The sequence below is a fragment of the Eptesicus fuscus genome, chromosome 5 (assembly GCF_027574615.1).
Source record: "Eptesicus fuscus isolate TK198812 chromosome 5, DD_ASM_mEF_20220401, whole genome shotgun sequence".
NCBI lineage: Eukaryota > Metazoa > Chordata > Mammalia > Chiroptera > Vespertilionidae > Eptesicus > Eptesicus fuscus.
This window is the reverse complement of record NC_072477.1, coordinates 11127069-11151252: the sequence shown is the minus strand read 5'-3', so window position 1 is coordinate 11151252 and position 24184 is coordinate 11127069. Positions and strand designations below refer to the sequence as shown.

At 46.7% G+C, this 24184-nt stretch overlaps 1 protein-coding gene across 7 annotated transcripts in view; it reads right to left on the bottom strand.

The window, feature by feature from the left end:
• The window catches only part of FOXN3 (forkhead box N3), a 361268-nt gene that overhangs the window by 10464 nt on the left and 326620 nt on the right, over positions 1-24184 (bottom strand). For 3 of the 7 annotated variants that reach the window (XR_008556053.1, XM_028155882.2, XM_008148413.3), the window contains 2 exons: positions 18310-18375; positions 8970-9075 (listed from right to left, as the gene is read on the bottom strand). The exons of 1 other annotated variant lie outside the window; for it this stretch is intronic. Coding sequence is in view for 5 of the 6 variants with exons in the window: in XM_028155882.2 (XP_028011683.2) it covers positions 8970-9075; positions 18310-18375 (172 nt within the window). In the remaining variant the exon portion in view is untranslated. The remainder of the gene's footprint in view (positions 1-8969; positions 9076-18309; positions 18376-24184) is intronic. 3 more of the 7 variants (XM_008148414.3, XM_054715839.1, XM_028155886.2) reach the window with 2 other exon arrangements.

Sequence of the window (24184 nt, the reverse complement as noted above, 5' to 3'; positions counted from 1 at the left end):
AAACCCCGGGGAGAATAAAAAGAAATCCATGTCTAGACACATCACAAACTGTACAGCATTAAAAAAGTCACAGAAACAAAACATACACCTAATGAGGGGTACAGTAAGATGAAGCCGTGAAACAGGTAAAAGTAGAACATTACTTCCAAAGTGCCAGACAGAAAAAATAACCATCAATCTAGAATGTGTATCTGGTAACACTATCTTCTAAGAATAAGGGCAAAATAAATATATTTTAACTGAGTGCAGATACTCACTAGGGGAAGTTTTAAAAAATGTATTTCAGGAAAAAGGAAAATGATCCAAAAAAGGAGGTTTGAGATGCAACAAGAGAAGATAAGCAAAGAAAATGTAATTAAGTATTGACTGAACACCACAATAAAACAAAAAGGAACTGAAACAGAACCGAAGTATTGGACAAATGTAGCATTTCATCTGGGAGGCAGAGAACAGAAGTGAAAACATTCCAAGGGCCCTGTATTGATCAGGAGGTTAAAGATATTGATTAACTTTAAACATTTAAAAATATTCATGTTGAAAGTTCCAGGATCAACACTGAAAAGAAGAGAAACAAAATGTACAACTTCCAAACCATTAGAAAGGGAAAGAAAAAGAGAAAGGGAAGGGAATGAGGAGTGAGAGAATCTTAATCAATTTCAAGTAATGCTAGAAAGAAAAAAGAATCTGGAAAAAGTGGAACAAACAGAAATGCAGAATAAATGGGAGAGAAAAATCCAAATATGTCATTAAAAATTGGCTAAAAATCTTTGTTAAAATGTAAAGATCATTAACACAAATCCACCCCCCCCAAAAAAAAACACACGCCATATGCTGTTTACAAGAGACAAACCTAACCCATACAAAGAAAGGTCAACGTAAAATAATGGAAAACACTGTATTGTGCCATGTTCTTATAGCTATATTAACATAACACAGGATTTCAAAGTAAAAAAAAAAATCTGTACTACATATAAACAGAGTCATTAAACATTCATAAAGGTTCGATTTACCAGGAAGATAAAACAGTTCTAAACATGAATACCTCCAATAAGGTAGCTTGAAAATGTAAGCATCCCAAATTGAAAGAGTTACAAGGAGAAAGTCAAATCCACAGCAGATTTTAATATATTATTCTCTCTTTCCAATTGATTAGCCCCCCACTCTCACACACAATTAGTACTAGTATATAGAAGATTTGCTCTAACGAACGTACATAGAGCATGCACTAATAATGGAGAAGACATATTAATTATGAAGCACCCAGAACTTATAAAAACTGACCAAAAATTTCAAAGCAGCAGTATCTTACAGATCAATTCTCTGACCGCAGTGCACTGTAGTTAGTGATCAATGTTGAAGAGGTAACTAAAAACCAAAAACGACCACCTCTTCCTAGGTTTGAGAACTTAAAAACACACTTCCGATGGAAAGAGACTTGACTTGGGGTGGGACATGCACAATACAGTGTACAGATGATGAGTTGTGGAATTGTGCACCTGAAACCTGTGTAATTTTGTTAACAAGTGTCACCCCAATAAATAGGAACAAAACCCGCACTTCCAAAAATACCTATGGGTCAAAGAAATGAAAATATTTTGAGCGGTTAATAATAACATGAAAGGTATCAAAACTTATAGGATACCACTAAGCAGTAGTAGTTTGAAGTAAATTATAACTTCAAACTTTTACAGAAAAAGGTTTAAAATAAAAGTATTCAATACAGACGAAGGAAAAAAAATCTAAAGAGAGAAAGGAAATTATAAAGAAAATAGCAGAAATGAGTGAAGCAAAGAACAGATATAAAATACAGGTAATTAATAAAACACAAAAGTTGCTTCTTTGAGAAAAACAAAGCTATGGCAAGATTAAGTAAAAAGAGAGATGATAAAATAAATACAAAAGGGATATAACTAAAGATATTTTAAGAGATGACAGTATTAGCATACCTTTATGGAAATATATTTGAAAACTTAGGTGAAATGGAAATTCTGTAGTGACCAAAAGGAATTAAAAAGAAAAAAAAAAAGCCATACTATAATCATTAAGAATTAAATCAACAGTTAACAATCATCCCACAAAGAAAACATCATCCCAGGCCATTTTGCAAGCAAGTTCCATCAAACATGGAAAGATAACTTTCATCTTACTCTTTCAAAGAATCCAAGAGTGAATACTCCTCAACTCATTTTATGAAAATAATGTTATTTTGACACTAAAACTAGAAAAAGACAGCACTGGAGAAACATGAGGCATTAAAAAAAAAAAGCAAAATTCATACATAAAATACTATCGACTAGCAATATGTAAAAAATATAATGTATCATAAGCAGGCAGGCATATTAAAAAATGCAGGCTTATTCAAAATTGAAAAATTTATAATGTAATTCGCCATAGTAAAACAACGAAAAACATCAACAACAACTTTATAGTTATCTTAAGTGAGGTAAACTTTTAAAAAATGAAATTCAACAACCATTCATAATAAGGTATCATAGCAAACTAGAAATAGAATTGTTATGATAAAGTATATTTCCTAAAAGACCTATAACAAACATTGTATGAATTGTGAATGAATAACATAGCTCCTTTTAAAATAAGAAACAATATAAAGATACCTAAAATCATTACTTTACTCAGAAACCCTGAACTGTGCAATAGGACAGGAAAAATAAAAGTAAGGATTAGAAAGAAAAAAATCCACCATTTTTTACAGCAGATAAATTATTAGAATTACTAGGGCAGTTTATTTTCCAAGGATATTGGGAAAAAAATAAACAATTAACTATCTCCAGGTAAATTATACTTAAATGTGAAAGGAAAAACTTTTAAAATCTTTTTGAAAAGAACTATAGAAGACTACATGATCTCAGAGAAGGGATATTTTTAAGACACCAGATTTCATAAAAAAAAATAAAGATTAATAAGCAAGAAAATGAATTTCTGTTCATCAAAAGATACTATTTTGGTGAAATGAACATCGACAAACTTAGAAAAGTTATTTGCAACATATACAGTCAATTAAGGATTAATATTCAGAGTATACAAAGAACTAGAAAGATAAGAAAAAGAGAAATAACCCAATAGAAAAACGAGCAAAATGACAAACAGGCAAGCCATCAAGAGCACATTCAAAAAGCCAATTAAATATATGGAGAACGGCAACATCTCTAGTAACAAGGGAAAAGGGAATTGTAAAACACAAGGAGATGCCATATTCACTAAACTGGCTGAGATTAAAGTGTGACGGTTCCGAATGTCTGTGAAGATGCAGAGGATGGGAGCCATCGCACTCTGCCAGTAGGAGTATAATGGAATCCTGACATTTATGAAACCATTTGGTATTATCTTGTGAAGTTGAGCATGTACACACCCTACCAACCAACAGTTCTGCACCTGGATGTGCATCTGAAATGAAACGGAAGACAGGTGAAAGAATTTCCAGAGCGCCATTGTTTGTAATCGCAAAGGACTGTGAATGATTCAAATATCTAAGTGGGGTAGAGTTGAAGAAGGGAATATTATACAGCTACGAAAATGATTCAATTACAACTACATACAGCAGAACAAACTCAATAACGAGTAAAAAAAAAAAAAGCAAGTTAGGAAATATATTGTTCCAGTTATATAAAACTCAAAACTAAACAATATATAGTCTATGAATATCATAAATGCTTTGAAACACATGGACACAGTATACGGAGTGGAGCAAATGCAGGTTTACTTCATGCTCCATGTTCTTATGGAAAATAATACAATAATTAATAATAGAATAAATTCTTCTGTTTCACATACTACCTACGTTTGCCCCACACTGTACAAAATTTGGAATTGTGGTTACCTTTCAGGGAAGACAAAGGTATCAGTAATGCTTTCGTTTTTCAGTTGGGTGCTGAGTTCATGAGTGTTTTATAATTACATGAATAGTGTAATTTGAGCAGGTCCAGGGGCTATGATGCTGGTTAGCACTTCCAGAGGAAATACAAGTTCCACAGTCCCAGTTCTGCCTCAGTGGTCATCTCTAGGTTGGGGTTCGGGGCACCCATTTCTCCCATGAGCTGCATATTGTCCCCCTAAACCACTGAGATAATTGTGACTCCCTCTCTGCATTAGATCACAGAACACAAAGAAAAATCATTCTAAAACTCTCCACCCATTGTTTTGCACGTGGCACCACCCAGAATCACCAGGGGCTCTGAGCGTTTTCAGACACAACAGAAAAAGCCAGCAGGACGCTTTAACCAATGCCATTGATTTAAAATACAAAAAGCAACCCTAGAATGATCAAATTTCACATGTTTAGATTTCTGGCCCAGAGGAGCTGAAAGCAGAGACAAGAAGCAGAGACAGGGGGTTCAGTGAGAACTCAAGCGCGCGCTCTGTCCTCCTGGTATTTCTTTTCCCGTTGCCTTTAATCTCTTTCCCTTTAGTATTTCCTCCTCTCCCTCCCAGCACAAACTCAGCATAATCTAATACTGAGATTCAGACTTGGCTTCAAAGACCATGATTTCAGAAGACAAAAGCTGACAGATCTTGATCTGTAAAAACACAACACCAACACAACACAACACAACACAACACAACACAACACAACACAACACAACACAAAGAAGGAATAGTGGCAAATTTTTCCGCTAGCTGTGTAGTCAGACCACATCCCATCTTAGTACCGAAGGCTGCAGGCTTTCCAAACCTGTTACAAACATCTCCTCAAGGGGAAGGACCAAGACAGTTGGCTGGGAGCAGATAGTAGGCGGACAGATGGGTTTTCCTGACGACTGTTTGGACAGGACCTTAAATGTTAGTCTTTTGTATTATAACAGGACCTCAATTCCTGACTTGCTTCATGGTCCATGGAAATTGAAGTTTCAACTGAGGTCCTAAGCGACTCCAATAAAATGAAGCACCTTAGATAGTGCTTACATGGAACTTCCTTCTAATTTTATAACATGCTATGGTTTAGACTTGTAGTCCTGCCTGCTGCCATCATTCCTCAAAACCAATGGTTTCGCCTCTAATGTGCAGTTCTGAAGGTAGCACATGCTTAATCTGGGCCTTCCCCTGGAGTTTGGGGTACTCAGAAAAGTGACCTGGGAAGGCCTATGGAGGGCAGGCTAGATAAATCCATGAACCTCTCCACATTAATTTTACCCCCCCCCCAAACTTTAATACATTCATAAAACTATGCTACCATCACCACCATCCATCTCCAGAACTCTTCATCTTGTAAATTTCTAACTCTATACCCATTAAAACAATAACTCTCTATTTCTCTCTCCTCCCAGTCCCTGGCAACCACCATTCTACTTTCTATAATTTTGACTACTCACTATTTGCCTTGTTGTGATAGGCTTCACTCAATTTAAGATCCTCAACGTACATCCATGTTGTAGCCTATGTTAGAACTTCCTTCCTAGAAGTTTGAATAATATTCCATGTGTGGATATACCACATTTTGCTTATTCACTCATCTGTTGATGGACGCGTGGGTCGCATGTACACTTTAGCCATTGTGAATAATGCTGCTATGAACATGGATGTACAAACATCTCCTTAAGACCCTGCTTTCAATTCTTTTGGGTATGTACCCAGAAGTGGAATTGCTGGATCATGTGGCCATTCTATTTTAAGGAACTTCCACACCATTTTCCACAGTGGCTGCACCATTTTACATTCCCAGCCATAGTGCATAAGGATTCCCATTTCTACATCCCTGTCAACACTTCTTATTTTCTGGTTGTTTTTTGATAGGAACCACTCTAATGGGTGTGAAATGGTATCTCACTGGAGTTTTGATTTGCATTTCCCTGGTGAACAGAGATATTGAGCATCTTCTCATGTGCATGCTTACTGGCCCTTTGTGTATCTTCTTTGGAGAAATGTCTATTCAAGTTCTTTGCCCATTTCTGAATCGGGCTGTTTTTCCACCTTGTCAAGCACCTGCATAACGCATACTCCGTGCCAGGCACATCAGTGTTAACCCTGAGGCAGGTGCTGATTCTTCCAGGTCCACTTGCCCCAGGTCACAGGATATGAACCCAGGAAACTGGTTTCCAAAGCTCACGTGTGCAATTTCTGGGCTGTGTTGTCCTATGAAGAACCCCACTCCTGTCAAGTGTCTCCGATTCCTCTGGCAGGCCCTGGGCATTCAAATCCTCTCTGTCTCCTGAGTGGTTACTTGGGGCCAAAAAGAACCCTAATAGTTGAAAGCAAGGTGGCCCAGATCCAGGGCCCCTACCTGGGAGGCAGCCCATAATGCTATTAATGGAAGAAATCTGGGGTTCCCAGCTCTCAAGAGGGCCAGAAACAGTTCCTCTAGGGCGGTAGCTGTTTCTTGCATTCAATGTATTCTCTGTAAGAAACCCCACCGGGAAAGCACCAGAAGACACAGGCATAAAACTTTAAGACGTGTGAGCGGTTATTTTGAGGATCATGTGTCTTGAGGACTCTACGCCCAGGCAGATTTAAAAATAAGCAGGATTCCAAGGTTTACGGATGGGCCAATCTCTGAGGTTATTGAGTAAAAAGTCAACACTGTAAAGTCAATTACACTATTGACAGATACTCTTACAAGGAGATTTCACATCATAATTATATGCAAGGGAACCCAGCAAATACAAGCTGTGTAATGATCAGCTAATAAAAGTAACACTTCATCTAAGTCAATAATGGTTTCAGCGTTAAGACAAACAAACATGGCCTTTGCCACTCAGTGGAGGAAAAAAATCCCTGAAAGACAAATATTTTCACTTAAGGAGAAGTCTCTTAGACTCACACAGAAGACCTGTCACACGAAGCAGAGGGAGAAAATCGGTCTTTAGTGGGTGCTAATGACTCCCTGGCCTCCCTCCAGCCGCAGCGGGACTGACAGGGACAGTGGCCCACGACCCGCGCAAACATCTGTGCCCCCGGGCACCCTTGGCCACCGCCACGTGGTGTGGCCGAGGACGTCTGCTGTCGTTTTTCTCCCTCTTAGCTGTTTTCCTTTTAACCTCAGCCGAGTCTGGTTCTATGGAGACATGGCCAAACCAAAAAGAAATGTAAATTATAACGAATGTGAAAGAACAAAACAAGATTTTCTCCCTCGCACACTTTTTCTTTTTTTTTAAGAATAGTTTACTGAGTTTTTGTAGAGAAAGAAGGGAAAGGGAGAGAGAAACATCGATGTGAGAATGCACGGCTGCCTCCTGCACCCTCCTACTGGGGATCAAGCCCACAACACGGGCTTCTGCCCACAACACGGGCTTCTGCCCTGACGGGAATTGAACCAGCAATCCCCTGGTGGCACCAGGAGAGGACGATGCTGCAACCAACTGAGCCACCTGGGCCAGGACTCTCCCAAACACTTTTCTTTTTTTTTTTTTTAAATATATTTTATTGATTTTTTTACAGAGAGGAAGGGAAAGGGATAGAGAGCTAGAAACATCGATGAGAGAGAAACATCAACCAGCTGCCTCCTGCACGCCCCCTACCGGGGATGTGCCCGCAACCAAGGGACATGCCCTTGACCGGAATCGAACCTGGGACCCTTCAGTCCGCAGACCGACGCTCTATCCACTGAGCCAAACCGGTTTCGGCCCAAACACTTTTCTTAACCCTTTGGACTCGCCTGCTTTTTTCTCGATTCCTTTATTCTAATGTTAACCGTGTCGAGTCACACTCGACATCCAAATACAAAAGGTTAATGAGTTTTACCCAGACACTGATTCTGCAAATATCTATGTATATTTATGTGTGTGTTTTCCCCCCAAAGCATCTCAGTGCCTACTTGCCAGGCACTGGGGACATAAAGAGGGCAAAGGTGTAATTAGCAAGGGTCCTTGACCTTACAGAGCTTGCAACACATCTCTGCCCGGTTTCTCTTAAAACTGGGGTGGGAGGTGCGGAATTTGGACGGTGCACTGGAAACGCATGATGGTTTTCTTTAACTGCTTATCTCCATGGCAATGGTAACTCGTCCAGTTTCTGCAAATTGTGGTTGGATACCGAAACGATTCTGCTCCAGACTCCTATGAGCTCAGGAAGGGCACTCTTAGACAACGGTGCTTTGGTCGTGGGCCGGCTTTGAGCAAGCTGTGCTGTTAGGAAGCTACTGTCACTCAGCCCAAAGCCACCCTCCCTCAGGGTTTCCTGCAGAGGGGCTAGGGCTGGGCTGTGGCAGCCACATTGCTGCTGTACCACCTGGTCCATAGGAGGCTCGTTCAAGAGGGAGTGCCACAGAGACCCGGGGACGGGGTGGAGGAAGAAGGAACATGCCCTCCCTGTGCGTTTGCTGTTCCTCTATCACCCTAACGCCCCTTCACCTGCAGCGGCAATTCATTCCTGCAGCGGATGCCGTGTTCAGAGAAGGTTTGTGAAGGGATCACATTCGTGACGGGTCCCGAAGGACGTGCTGCCCTGTGTGTGGAGGCTGAGGGAAATCTACACGGAGGACACGGCTTGAATGACGGGCAAATCCTGGACGTATCTGGGGAACAAATCTGGCTCCAGGAGACGGGAGGACGGGGGTGGGTGTTGGGTGATGCGGTGGGAGACCTGGAAGGTTCTGCAGAGGGCTGGTGGGGGCTGGGTGGACGGGAGGGGGCAGGGAGGCAGCAGAGCCAATCGGAGCAGACACCCACGCTGGCGCAGACATCTACAGCCAGGCCCGCCAGCCAGGATCTCGAACCAATTGCTCACCATTTCCCTCTACCCACCTTACCCTGCTTTCTTAGAATAAAAACCACTTAATTTGATCTGTCTTCATCTCATCTGCACGGAGACCAGGATAATCTGACCGGCTGTGAAGGAGAAGCTGGCGTTTGGATTGGGGTCGCTGGGAGTTACTTTAAGTTACTTTTTAAACACCCAAACCAGGTTTATTGTCTTCACTTAGGGGCTGTTTCTCTCCATCCCACCGAGTGGCCCCCGCAGGACCCACGATGCCTTTCCCACGCCCCAGGCAGGCTCTGCCCAGCCAGCGCCCCCCTTACCTCACGGCGGCCGTCATTCCGATGGGAGTGATTGGCAATGGCCGGACTCCGGGGAACAGCCCTCGGCTCAGAACCCGCGCTCCGTTCTGTATCACTCCTGGCGGAACTGCAAGAGCGACAAGAAGACACCACAGGTGAGTTCAACTGGGAAGATTTCATTCTGAGTCAGAAGTTTTGGATGGAGAGAGAGAGAGAGAGAGAGAGAGAGAGAGAGAGAGAGAGAGCAGTTAGTTAAGAGCATAGAGAGCAAGCAGAGGCCAAGAACATAACAGAGACAGAGACACACAAAGACGCCAAGAGAGTGCGCGACAGAAAGACAGCAGGCCTCAGGAAAAGACGCGGTCAGCCAGGTGAGACCAGCAGCTTACGGCCAAATTACTGATGCACTGATGCCTGGTTAGGAGAGGCGTTTTGGAGAGTGGGCTTCAGACATTATTCCCTTGCATCTGCTAAATATAAGCTTTCACCTCCAGCCAGGCCCTAACAAGGTCTCAGGACACGGAACGCAGTGCCCAACAAGAGCCTCCCCCTCATCCTGCTCAGAGGCTGAGAACACCTTCCTGTCCTCAGTCCAACAAGGGAATAGACAGAAATAACAGCAAAGCAGATTCTGGTCCTTGGCACCTAGGCACTCACGACACAGTTCATCCCCGCTGCCCGGCGCTGTCACTGAACGCAGGGCCGAGGGCCAGGCTCTGGCTTCTGCCGCAGTCGCCCGGAGCCCACTCCGAGGGCCCCACCTGGTCCTTCCCGAGGCTTCCCCCAGGCAAACCTCCTGGGTCTTCTCAACAATCCACCTTCTCCAACCAACCCAGCCAACCCTAAGCCAACCTTCTCGCCAGCAGCCTTCGGATCCTGTCCATTTTCCATACACATTCACAGTGGCTTCCCGCCTGATTTTGTCTGAGGGCTTACCTAACAGGGTAACCACAGGAAATCCCTGACACCTGACTTTTTTTTTTTTTTTTTGACCACCCACCAGCAGCTTCATCTGGCTCAAGCTAATATTCTCACGGCACCCACCAGCACCCTTCCATGTATCTACGGTGCCAGGTGTGCTTCACAAGGTGGGGACACTGGCACGCCTGGGACTTAATGTTAGCTCTTCCTGTGGGACCTAGTGCACGTCCCAGTCTCCCTTTCCCTCTCTGAACAGTGCTCGCTAGGAGCCCTTGCGCTGTCAGCATCCAAAGAGTCCCTGGAGCCCCTGGCGCAGTCTCATGCCGAGGCAAGGTGAGTGACTGTGCTTTCTCAAAGACCACACGCCATCCAAAAATCCCTGAAAAATTATACATTCCAAAATGGAAACCACTCTGGATATTAAGTTGCTAAAGCCGATATTATTTGTGTAGAACAAACACTTTTTACAAAACACGTACATACTTTTCACTTATTTTAAATTTTAGGTCTCTAAGAAGAGGTTTACATGAATATTCAAAACCTTTAACCATGTAGGATGAATTTCCACTCTTGAATACGGGGTAACATTATAGACTGATTCCCTGGGCATTCTGGAGCTCTTGCTGGTATTTCTGCCATTTGTCTTACAGGTGTGCATAAGGCTCTTTTTCTAAAATTTGTCTTTTTTTTTTTTTTAATTTTTAGAGGGAGAGGAGAGAGAGAGAGAAACATTGATGTGAGAGTAAAACATCGATCTGCTGCCTCCTGCATGCCCCCCATCGGGGATTGAGCCTGCAACCTGGGCGTGTGCCCCGAGCGGGAGTCAAACTGGCGACCTTTTGGTGCATGGGATGATGCCCAACCAACCGAGCCACACCTGCCAGGTGCATAAGGCTCCGCTACTAGGTTTTACAAAAGGTGGGACGGGAGGTAACATTAAAACCAGTGCTGTTTCTTACCATATTTAATTGTGACATTAGGCTTAACCAGATCAAGAACTCCTACCTGTCCCTTTCTATTAGCCAGATTTCAGATATCAGATCATCTAAAGCAGGAGACTCACCAAGTATTTTCAAAGCATGAAACCGGTCATAATGTGATACTACAGCTAATTACCATAAATTGCTTAGTTGATGAGTTCTCTATAAGAAAGAGTGGCTAAAATTTATATTACTTGATTTATATGACCTGATTTCACGACTTCCTATAAAGCTACAAGGCAGTGTGGTATTGGCCTACGTATAGACATTGAGAACAATGGGACAAACTAGATTCCACAACTAGACCCACATACATGTGGTGAACTGGTGTTTTTTCTTTTTTAAATATGATTTTGTTGATTTCAGAGAGGAAGGGAGAGGAAGAGATAGATGGAAACATCAATGATGAGAGCTAATCATCAATTGGCTGCCGCCTGCACACCCCCTCCTGGGGATCGAGCCCACAACCTGGGCATGTGCCCTGACCAGGAACGGAACCATGACCTCCTAGTTCATAGGTTGACACTGAACCTCTGAGCCAGGCTGGTCAACTAGTTTTTGACAAAAGCATCAAGACAACACCATGGGGGAAAGGAGAATTAGAACAATTGAAGAGCCTTTTGGGGAAAAAATAAACCTTGATCTTAACCTCTTACCATACATGAAAGTTAATTAGACACGGACCATAAACCTAACTGTAAGAATTACATCCTATGATTTTGAGAAGAAAATATAGGGGGAAATACTCAGAGTTCTCAAGGAAAGACATGCAAAACCAGCAGAACTCTGGGATTTGCAGACAGAGGGGAAGGGTTTCGTAGTATTTTGCTGTTCGGTACGGATAACCACAGACGCAGTCTAATTCTGATAATACTGCCTAATACCTCCGTCCCTAGGGACCTCATCAAGGGCAGGAGCCTGACAGAACAGACCACCCGATAAATATTTTTAAAGCCTGCACAGTTAGCATTCTTGACAGTAAAAATTATTCCAGTTCCATATACAGATCATAGCAATTAATACGTTCCATCTTTTACAAGTACCTGTGTATGTATTAGGTGAAGGGGACACAGCGGCACCGCAGTTTAAGTGGGACGGAGAGAGAATTAGGGGCAATGAAAATACACTAAGACATGAAAGAAGGAGACACCTAACCCAGAGTAAGGGGTATCTGGGAAGACTTCCTGTAGGCAGAGGAACAACACATACAAGGCCTGGGAGTGATAAAAAGCACACTGTGCGCAGGAATGAAAAAGTAATTTTGCTAAAGCAGCCAGTTCTGGCAGGAATGAGATGCATTTGGATTTTATCCCCCAGATCCTGTGGAAACCATCACAGCGTCCTGAGGAGGAGTGTGGTCTTACACATTGTGGTCGAGAGACAGATTCTGGTGTCGGACGACCTGGGTATGCACCCCATCTCTGTCATGTACTGCCTGTGTCCCTGAAAAAGCTACTTAAGATGGGGCCAAAATTTGGAATTTATCTCACAGAGTATTTGGAGATTTAACTGAGTTAATACAGACACCGTTATTTAGAAAATCACACGTTATCAGTATCATTGTCATCACCGACACAATCAACACCCACAGAGCGATCCTGAAGCGACTGTGAGCTGAAAACCCGTTAAAAATGAAACGAGCCCTGGTCGATGGCTTAGTTGGTTGGAGCGTCGACCCGTACACCAAAAGGTTGTGAGTTCAATTCCTGGTCAGGGCACATACCTGGGTTGTGGGTCCCCTCCTTGGCTGGGGCATGTATGGGAGGCAATCGATCGATGTTTCTCTCTCACATCAATGTCTCTCTCTCTCTCTCTCAAATCAATGAAAACGTATCTTTGGATGGGGATAAAAAACACACACACCCACAACAAAATATCCCTAAAATGAAAGAGCAACAACTCTCTTATGTGGCTTCTGTTCCCTGTCCATATCCTGTCACCTTGGGACAAGGACTGGGGAGCCTGGAACGAAGGGAGAGCAGATGGGAGTCACAGAGCACGTGCTCTCGGGGACTCAGGTGTAACCACTGAATCACCTGCCAGTCGAAGGAGAGAAAAGCAGCCCCGAGGACGGTGCCCATGCCCAGAATCCTCTGCCCGAGTGCCCAGACCCTGAGGCACCAGGGGCACGCCCAACAGGGCGGGGACCGAGGAAGCGGGCCCTCTGCTCCTGTCTCAGTGCTGCCTTCCTGGATGAAGGATCCCGCATCTGCAGGCGGACACTCGGGGCAGCAGGGCCTCCACCCAAAGTCTTGCCCCACCACGAGTCTGTGGCCTTGGGCAAGTGCCTCACCCTTTCTGAGCCTCAGTTTCCCCACCTGTAAACGTGCACAAACATGCCTCAAGGGACTGTTTTGAGGATTAAGTAAGACAAGCTACATAAATGGCTTAGCTCAGAGGCTGGCCCATCCTATAAGTGCATTGTCCCGCCATCCCATCTCACCTCTCTCGCATCTTCTTATCAATGATCTGTAAGGCACAGGGCCTGCCCGGGTCAGGACAGGGGACATCCGTTCAGCCTCTCATGCTGTTTGTAGTCACCCCCACCTCTGCATTCACCCATTAAAACACCCTCCTGTTTAATGAACCTCATTCACTTCAAAGAGAATCTGGGGACACAGCTACCTCGCAGCATCAAAAGGCTTCCCCTCAGCTACTTCCTGAACCTCCCAAGACTCCTGGCACGGAAGCCAGGCTCTCTGAATCCTGAGCTCGTTCGCAAATGAGCTGCAATGGATGGAGGCCTCTGCCAACCCCAGCATTGCCCAGTCCTCATCCCTGGCAGGCTCCTGGCAGCGGGATGGCGGGTGTGTTCCCATTTGCTCTCTGACTGCCAGCGACCAGCTGTGATGCGGAACTGTTCCCCATCTCTTCTCCTTTCTGTCCCCATCCCAGGTGTCAGGAACACGGCTTCTGAAGACGGATCACAGGCAGGTTAAGGTCAAGGTGAGAGAAAGGCGTCCTGAGGTCCGTTTTTGATTCTGGGATCCTAAAGGAGCACGAGGCCCAATCCTCGGCCCTTTCTTGAGGAGCATGTCTAGCTTTCTGCTCCTTTTACTCTGTTTCCCTCAAAGTGACCTGGGTGATGCCAGGCTGCAGCTAGAGACGATGAAATAGAAACTGGACATTTAAAGACACACGCACCTGAGACACTCAGCCTGCTGGAACCAGGTGCCAAGGACGTCAGCACCTGGGCCGATCCACCCCTTTCTCTTACGTTAACAGACTGGCTCTGAACTTTCGTATTTTTAACCAGCAAGAAAGCAACACTCACGCCCAAACGAGAGGACATCAAGCAGCAGCATCGGAATGTGATCATCTTGATAAAAAAAAAAGTCTGTGGCACAAGACAAATTCCAAGCTGTCCCCCACCCCCCACACTTCCTTGTCCCCCTGATGCTTAGCTTCCTTGGTTTTCACAGCTTCTAAAATTAACCTGCGCTCCTGCTGCTGCCTTTGGAGGGCAGCCCTGGCGCACGCTGCCCGAGGCCACAAGCCGAGCAGCCAGGTGATCAACAGTCCTCCCTTTTCCTGAAGTCTCCACCTGCTCACTTGGAAGGAAGGATGCTGGGAGGAGCCTGCAAGGGGAGCTGGTTGTCTCTCTTCCCTGATGCCCGGTCGGTCTGGTACGTTCCGGTTCCAGGCAGGGAGCGGAATGCACCCGCTTTGCTGTAGTGATTATTCTCTGGACTTCCTCTCTGGGAACATTCCCACCAGGGATTAGATAAGTCTTTGAAGATGAGTAATGGTGATCTGATTCCTGGCTTCAAACAGTTCCCCAAGTGGGGTTCCAGATGACTCACAGGGCTTGTCAAGGGGATGGCCACGCCGGAGCTTAGCAGACTCTAGAAGCTGGAATTGGACCACAGGGCCATTTTGGGGTGGGGGTGGGGTAGGGTTGGATGGGTTTGCCTAGAAGCATAACCCAGAGTGGAAGAGATGTGCTACAGCAATGTTCTGCCTGATTTTTGTGGAAGGCGAGTCCTTCTCGAGTGTCCTATCCAGCATGGGAGACAGCGTGGCATCCTTGCAGAATGTTACCCAGGCTGCAAACTGGCAACGTATGAAAAAGACAGTGTCACCGCTGGTGTTGCTGGTGGGAATGGTCCACGGCGCCATGTTGGAGCCTGAGGTTTTAATGAGAGGCATGGCTGTCTCCTTGGAAGTGCAGCACCGGCTGCAATGAGAGGCCGAGGGACCCACCGGGGGTCCAGCGCAAGCAATGCCTGCGCGGAGCTCCCTGGGGCAGCGAGGGACTCCCCAGAGATCAAGGGGCTTGCTGACTGGGGCTCTCACCAGCTTCTTGAGTCATTTCCTTTCTATGACCTACTCAGCTCAGGCGCTGGACCGTGGCCTGTCTGCCAACCCGAGCTGGCTTTGCAGATGCCGAGCAAGGGCAGGATGAGAGGAAACGCTCTAAGTGGCTGCTGTCTGGTGACCCGCATGCAGTGGCTACGGAGGGCAATGAGAAAGGCAAAGCCTTTCTGGCCGCCCAGGCCAGCCTCGTACGGCTGGGAGTGACAGCGGCAGACAGACCAGGTTGGTGGCCGCATTCGCACAGGAGCATCGGACAGCTGGGAGGTGAAAACAAGAGGCTATAAATAGTGGCACATGAGGAGGCTCCATAAACAGAGCCGGGCCCAGACCAGCCTGGGAGACTGCAGGCAGGCGGTGCGCAGGCAGGAGCCCGCACTCCCCAACGTGGGCAGTGGCAGGACCCGAGGCTGGATGATGCACGCACACATCCACAGGGTGACACGCGCACACACACCATGAGGCGGGCTGCCCGCACCCCTGCAGGCTGGCCGGTGGCTGCTGCCTCTGGCCCGTTCTGCCAAGGAATCCCTTCTCGCTTTTTGAGGCCTTGGGCGCAGCCGGCTGGGCGGGGGACGGAGGCATCATCATGATGTGTCTCTAACGCTTCTCCCTCTGGGAGGCAGGGTACCGTAGGTATCACATCCCAGGTAAGAAACATCATGCAACGTAGCATGAACATAAAGGGAGGCAAAGGAAGAGGGAGGCAGAGAAGAGCTACCTGAGCAGATGTGGAGACACGGACACCTGTGACTGTGGGTATAGGCGGCGGAGGAGCAGCCAGCCTGGCTCCCCAGTGCACGGGGCAGACACTCAAGGCTCCCATCTCTGGGGCTTCACAGCCCACTCACACTGCTCTACCCTGACCTCCAGGGGACGTCACGGGGCTTGGGGCCAGAGGGGAAGGTGAGCACCCAGCTGGTGGCCCCACCCGCTGCCCAGACGTTCAATTATTCCTCTGCTGCTCCTTCCACGGCTCCTGTGGGCATCGTGGCTCCTCCTTCCGGGACCTGGAGCCCCTGCGTGGCGTGAGGCCTCCATGAAGGTGTGCTGGGCGTCTCACCGTGGAAAGAGTGAGGCAGGACAGCCTTCTGAAAATGAGCTGAGAGCCAACACATGGACGCCGAGCTTTGAAAACTCAAATTCAGTATTTCAAGGTAAACGAGGCTATGGCTACCTTGGGAAAAAAATAACTATTTACAGCTTGAGTGCTATAGTGAAAGAGCGGGGACAAGTTCACTTAGTCATGAAAACATTAAAAGCCATTCACGTGCCAACTAATAAAAAAAGAAACCTTTTTCCTGCTCTTCCTGTGGTCAGGAACCCGACGATGGGACCTGAGGGAAGCTTCGGAGGACCGGCCAATGGCCAATCCCGGGACTTTTCCCTCTTAACCTCATTCCTCCAGTTCATCAAACGTATTCGTTTTAAACCAATGACCAGTGGCGGGATGCTAAGGAAGGTGCCGGAATTTCACAGCTCCGATGAAGTCAGTATGTGTCCCCCATGACGAGTTATGTGACTTGATCTTAGAAACCATTTCAGGCTGTAACTCGATTGCAATGTGGTCTGTACTCTTTCTGCAACGTCATCTGAGAATGGAGGTGTTTTGTGTTAATACTCTCCTGTAACTTCACCCGTCGTTCAAAAACCACACTACAGGTCAACTGCCAGTTACAGGACTGTGCCAGCTACACATGCCCTGGGCAGTGTGTCTGCTGCTCGGAGGAGTGGGCAGCCCGGCTAACAATCCGGGTTTAGCAAAGAGAGACTGAGAATTCTGCCTTTAGCGGCAGGGAAGGGCAGCCCCTGATGGAGGACAAGTCCTTCCTGAGAAAGCTGGGCTATATATTTTGGATCGTTTTTTAAAAAAACAGGAACAAGTAAGAAAGGATGGAGTCCAACTTCCTCAAGCTGGTGGCCGGCTGTGAACAGTGCAGGGCTGGGAAGGACGGCCGGGAAGGACGGCCGGGATCGCCAGGTCGGCCCACTAGTAACAGAGGCCGCCTGCTGCGAGTCTGAGGCTGGAGGCTTTTCTGTGGGAAGCACTACTGACTCCAAAAGTGGGGGAGCCCCCTGGCTCAGGAGGCCACGCAATCCCTCGAGAGCCTGAGCCCCAACAGAGGTGAGGGCCCGGCCATAAGAACGAGCCAGGGGGGCGCCCGCTCCTGGTGTCCTGGCCGGGTCTGCGCTTCACGCTGTCATCTCCACGGCCTGCGCGTCTCCTCAGCAGGAGGCTGCAGCGCAGAATGTCCTGCCCACGAGCTGAGCAGACCCTGGCGGACGAGCTGGCTGTCCGCTCAGCAGGTTTCTGGCTGGGGGTGGAACGTGGGCAGAGGAACTCATCTCAAGCCAGAAGGAAGAGGGTACAGACACCTCCGAGCAAGGCCATTTTTCAGCCCTTGGTAAGATCTTTCTAAAACCATGGCAGTCTAGCTCCAGACGTAGGGGAGGGTGAGGGGCGGGGGGGACACATAAGGGGGTGGATAGAAAAGAAGCTCAAAGAAGAAGAGTTGTCTCAAGCCCAACAGAAGGCGAGGACAGGAGCTCTGCTTGGCTAATCAGCCCTGCCCTCCTGCCCTTGGCAGCCGGGAAGGCTGGTGCGGATGACCCTGGGGCGCCATGGGGGGCCCATTGCAAGGCTCATCCAAGCTCCTGCATGACACCCACCTCAGCCAGACGACCCTCTCCTCTCTCCATCTATACGATGGCAGCCTGCTATTAATGAGATCCCAAAGGGAGAAGGGGTTTCTAAAAATGGGCACTGCTCAGCGGCAGGACTGCTAAGCTGGCCCCACGGAGCGTCTCCAGCAGAAACCACCAGCTCGCAGGAGCAATCCCTGCAGGCGCAGAGAAGGCCTCTCCGCTGGGACTCATTACAGGCCCTGCTTCCCTTCCCCCAAGCCCGAAGCTCTGAAATGCGATGAGAACTTTGCCATTGTGGAGACACGCCTAAGCCTCCATTCACACATATGCACGGCCGCGTGTTCATATGCATATGCGTGTCATCACGCACGAAGGTCGTCTTAAAGTGATTCTACGGGGAGGTTCTACTGGAGCATTAGTTCTCCCTACGGCCTGGTATGTAAATGAGAAGGTTAAGTTCACAAACTATGGTGCTGAAGGCTATAGAAATAGCTACTCACAACCTGCTTGTATCTCAGGGGGAGTATTCAAAAGCATCATGGCACTGGCAGCATCAATGTCAGGATCTGGAAAAGTCAACCAATAAATAACATTATTTACAACGGGGCCGGTGTGTGTGCGTGGCTTTTCCCCCTGCACGTCAGTTTATGAATGCAACAGAGAAAAAAAAAAAAAAAGCCCAGAAACTCGATGAGCTAGATCCCCAAGGTGACTTGCTTCCCACTTGGATTGGAGAGGGAGAACGGTATTCTAGAAAGAGATGTAAGGGGCAGGTCCATCTGTTTTTAAAACAGAGCATGGTCTCTCTTCTCCTTTTGCTACTTTCATGATTTGCACTGTACGTTCCTGATAACGGGGCTGATCCACGCACCCCGACAGCTTGTTCCCTGGGTACAGGCGCAGGAGAGTGGGGCGACAACAGGAAGCTCAGCCACAGGAATCTCGAATGAATTGGGGAAGCTCACAGCACCAGGAAGGGAACGCATTACATACACCTGCCTCTAGTGCGGCACACACACGACGGCTGGTCATTTCCATTTGTCAGCAGAATGTAAGTTGCATTTTATGAGAGAGAGAGAGAGAGAGAGAGAGAGAGAGAGAGAGAGAGAGAGAGAACAGCAGTGGTGAAGGCATTAAAAACACACACGCTTAAAACACATATATAAAAAACATCAAAGTTATGATGTTGAGGGCACAATGTTTGCTCCCACCATCTATGATTGTTTTTAATATGGGACCAAAAAAAAAAAAAATCCTCATCACTTCATTGCTGTAATTCTTAATAGGTTTCTGAATCCTTACTGATCCACCGGTCGACAGATGGCAGGTTATACAGAGACAGAGAAAAATATTATCCTTTTATAACTAAATTCATTTTCCTCTGAGAAACAGCGGCGCGGCTGCTATGGAAATGAAAGTCACCATGGCAACAGTAAACAACCCCCAAGAATGGTCACTGAATAGGCTGAAAAGAACATCTGCCCCAGCCCAGCGTCCCAGCTGCCCTGGGGCGAGATTCGCTAATAGTGCGGTGGCGCCGCGTGACAGAAGCCGCCGCCGCCTGTGACCTGCCCAAGTAAATGAAGTGTGCAACCGAAGATGACATCATAATGCCTGTCCTTGCAGATCGCTACCTCTGTGTCCGCGAAACCCAATGACGAACGGTGGGGGGAGAGCGGGGATCGCACCTGTCAGTTTTTGTACAAATGACACACCAAAAAATTCAATTTACTACTAATGGCTCCATGGCACTTTATTTGGGGTATTATGCTAGAAAATGACTTTTTTACTGTTTAAAAAGTACATTTTTCATATTTTATAGGTGCAGTTTAATTCCAAGGGAGCCATGGGAAGCAGTAGAAAGCCCCAAAAGTGATTAATAATATAGATGATGGTGGTTCCAGAAGACAATGTCTCAAAAGGAAAAAAACGAAAGGAGCTTTTACTCTGCAAGCCCTTTTCTATTTTGCCTGCAGGAGGCCCGTTACTTACACTCCATAATGGAGTAAAAGTTTATCTTAATAGCTACATTGCATGAGAATCAGGTAAATTAACTTGTTTAGCAATTCCTGGGGTGAAATTCCTAAAACAGTCATGGGTCCCACTGATATGAAAATATATATCAGTTGAAGGATGAACCGAAAAACTTAACAGTTCCACTCACGCGGCTCCCAGGGATCCCGCTGCCCCGCCCTCTTGATTTCCCACAGGGCCGGTTGCCAAGATGCAGAATTTGTAGTTTCGGGGTGTTGCTGGCACCCCACAAACCTCGGGGAGCAAGCAGCTCCCAGGAGGTACCAGGGGGGGCTGACGCTTCCCCTTTCTACTCCCTCTTTTTGGAAAGGGCCCTTTCCTATAGCAGGGCTGAGAAAACACACCTGTTTGTGTTCAGCAAGGGAGGCTCTTTGCCATCTTTGAGAATGCAAGTGCCGCAGCAAGCCACGGCGGGCCCGGCCCTGTGTCCCCGACTCCCCGGGTGACTCTTACCCGGAGTTTTCCTGAACCACCAGGAGTTTCGAAGGGGGCAGAACAAGAGAAAAACAGTTAAGGAGTCCGGATTTATTTTGCCAGAAAATTAAAGAAAGTACTTCATAGTCTTCAACGTCACAGTGGACCTCAGGAGGAAGGTGTAAAAGGCATAATGGGATAAATGAGAAAGAAGGAAGAGAAAGAGGCCTTATACAGAAAGAATACGATTAACTCTCCCATGAATTTTGCAGAACCTAAAGGACAACTTGGGGAGTATTTTAGACCCACGTAACACCCACCCACGACCCCACCCAAGCCAAATGAACACCCAAACTAAGCAAAAACGACGCTTTAGGACAAGTCCCCCAGTCCTTCCTTCCATCCAGATTTGCCACACCCTTGGCCTCCACAGATAAAACCCCTGATGCTACCCCTCAGCACTCCTGCTGGTCTGCAGGCCCATCGCCCAGTCTTCTCAGGAGCTCATTCATAACCAATTCCCACAGCCCCACTCCATCCTGAACGGGTCAGTTCCTGGGGGGACATAAGCTTTAATACGAAATGCTATGCACAGAATGGAATGGTGGGCAAGGCACAGGATGCCCAGCCCCCAACATGTTGGCAGGCGGATTGGCAAACATGAGAAGTGCACGTGGTCTGAGAAAACATGCTTATGTGTTGACACAAGTGTGCGTACACCGGCACCGCAGCGGCAGCCCTCCCGGGGGACGCCGTGAAGCCAGCCTTGGTGTACAGCTTACTGAGTTCTGACCAATTTCACTCCAGCGCTAGCACAGCCATAACGAAGACACACACAGCACACAACAAAGAGACAGATTCCCATCACCCCAAAGTTCCCTGAGCCCCCGGGCAGTCATCCCTACCTTTGCCCTGGGCAACTACTAGATTGGCGTTGTTCTTCATCCATGATGTGGATGAATTCCTTATGACTGCTATTACTGAGTGGTATTCCACTGTGTGGCTCTGCTCCAATTTGTTTATCTGTCCACCTGCAGGTGGACATTTGTATTGCTTCCAGTTTGGGATTTAAAAAAAAAAAAAGCTGCTATGAACTTTTGTACCAATCGTTTATGAACACATGTTTTCATTTCCCTTGCGTAATTGCTGGTAAGTCAATGTTTAACTTTTTAGGGCAGTGATTTTCAACCAGAGTGCCGCAGAATTTTTAAAACATGCAATACCTAACTATTTAGTCAGGGGCACTGACCTCTTTTCCCTTAGATTGTCAAATAAAAAAAAAAGCCGTCTGGTGTGAATGCCCTGTCTTGAACCATAAATATATATATATATGTCACATAATAGAGTAGCATCTTATTGGGCACATCGCATAATAAAGTTGCATCGGATTGGTTAATTCTTGAAACCAGAAGTCCTTATACACAAGTACTAGAGGCCTGGTGCATGAAATTAATGCACGGGTAGGGTCCCTAGGCCTGGCCGGCGATCAGAGCCGATCTGCAGGGCGACTGGCGGGCCCCTGCTGGAACCCACTTTGGCTGGCCTGGTGCCGCCTGCTCGCTGGCCCCCGCTGCCACTGTTCGATTTGCATATTAGGCCTTTATTATACAGGCTAGGCACCTGATTTTTAAAAAAGTCACTTTGGAGCAAAAAGAGTAGGTAATTACTATCATCATCTTTTTAAAAGTAAATCAATCAAAGATATACCTAAATTTTGTCAAATTGGAAAAAAAATTTTTTTGGGGTGTGAAGCAGAATTTTAGTAATTAGTTTGTGTGTGCCCCGGGATGAAAAAGGTTGAAAATCACTGTTCCAGGGACTGACAGACTCTTTTTCCTAAGAGGCACCATGTGTGAGAGTTCCAATTGCTCCACATTTTTGTCATCAGATGAAATTGCCAATATTTTTAATTTTAGCCCTCCTCGTAGATGTGTAGTGGTATTTCATTGTGGTTTTAACTCGTAGTTCCCTAATGACAAAAAGGATGCTGAGCACCCTTTCATTTACTTACTAGCAGTGGTCATTTGTGCACTAGTATCTTCTTCTGAGAAAAGCCTGTTCAAGTTTGTGCCCATTCTTTAAACTGAACTGTTCAACTTCTTACTATTAGAAGGGCTCCTTGAACCTTCCAGAGAGAAGTCCTTTGTGAGGTGGTTTTCCTCAGTCCACGTCTTGTGTATTCAGTTTCTTATTAGTGCCTTTTAATAAGCAGAAGTTTTAAATTACTAGGAAGTCCAATTTGTCCATTTCTTACGTGTCCCAACTAAGTAATCTTGGCTTACTCCCAAAGTTGCGGTATCTCTTATTCTCTTTGTTAGTACGTCAAATATAATGTTATCTTGGTTCAACACCCAGATTTATAGGCAAATGAAAAAGCAAGCAACCAGCCAGATCCCTGCCTTTACCCAGGGAAAATGGGCTAAGCTCAGAACTGCCAGAATTGTGCAGACCACCACCAGAGGATCCTGCCTGGCTGCAGGACGGTGGGGGACATCAGGCAACCCAAGAGAAGTCAGTCAGGCCCGTTTCTACGGAAACAAGTCTCAGACCACCCGACACACCTTTGTGCTGGTCACACCCTCACACCCTGTGTGCTTCCGGGCCAACAACCTCCCGTCTCTCCTCTCCAAAGAGCGGCTACAAGGCTTAGCCTTACCTGTTATTACAATGCCTTAAGTGTTTTTCCCCCAAGTCCTGAAAGTAGTATGTGCTCACTGTAGAAAACATACACTACGTGGAATTAATTCGAAAAACAAATGCCTTCCTCACAGACCCACTCCCAGACTCACTCTCTTTATGGGTGTCCAGAAACTGTCTATATAAATACAGGCATTTACATATATGCATTGAAATACCAACTCACATATTTACATGCATGCACGTGTCCATTCCTTAAAAGTGGGTTCATAGGGAAAATACTTTTCTGAAAATAACTTTTTCCTCCTATTTTTCATGAACGACACATCTTGCACCTTTTCCTATTAGCGTACGTGATCTGAAGTTCTCCCGTGGTGACTTTTTGTGCATGGAAACAACCACCATTCTTTCTTTTTTAGATATATTTTTATTGATTTCAGAGAGGAAAGAAGAGGGGGAGAGAATCACTGATTGGCTGCCTTCTGCATGCCCCCTAGTGGGGATTGAGCCCACAACCTGGGCATGTACCCTTGACCAGAATCGAACCCGGGATCCTTCAGTCTGCAGGCCGATGTTCTATTCACTGAGCCAAACCAGCCAGGCCCATTCTCTTTCTTTAAGACGGCAGACTACAGGAAGGCGGAAACAGCGCTTGTAACCCGTAACCTGCTTCTCCTCTCAGATCCCGAGCCCCTACCCTCCTCTGTCCTCCGAGGATCCAGCGTGGCCCCACTCTCTCCCTCCTCGCCCTCTTTCTGAGGTCACTCCCACTGGCTGCCTTGGGTCACACACTATTTTCCACGCGCGCACTCTGGGTGTCCCTAAACGCCTCTCAGTCCTCCGGGGCCAGGACAGACGAGAGGTGGTTTGCACCTTAGACAGCAGGGATGTTCCGACGGGGGACGTCCCTTTGGCAGGACGCCTCTGACTGAGGACACCGGTTTCAGAGCTTTTTGGAGATCGGGGAGCTGCTTGGGGTAGAGAATGCTTCTGCTTTGGAGGCTCCACAGCTGCCGAAGGATAAGAGGTCCGGGACTAGATCTGGGGGAGGGGGGCGGCTGTATAGTATTTCCCCTGGGTTTAAACAGTCTTTCCCCCAGGTGGGTCAATCCAGCTTATCAGCAGAAGTAAGGAGAAAGATTTTGGCCAGGAACTCTTTTAAGGAATAAAGATCCACTTGGCAGGAGTATCCTTCATGTTGCATCTCTGGGGGACGGGGGTGAGGCAGAGGGGTGCAGGGGAATAAAGCAGCACCAATCTCTGTATTTGTGGAGTGGAGAAGGTGTCTCC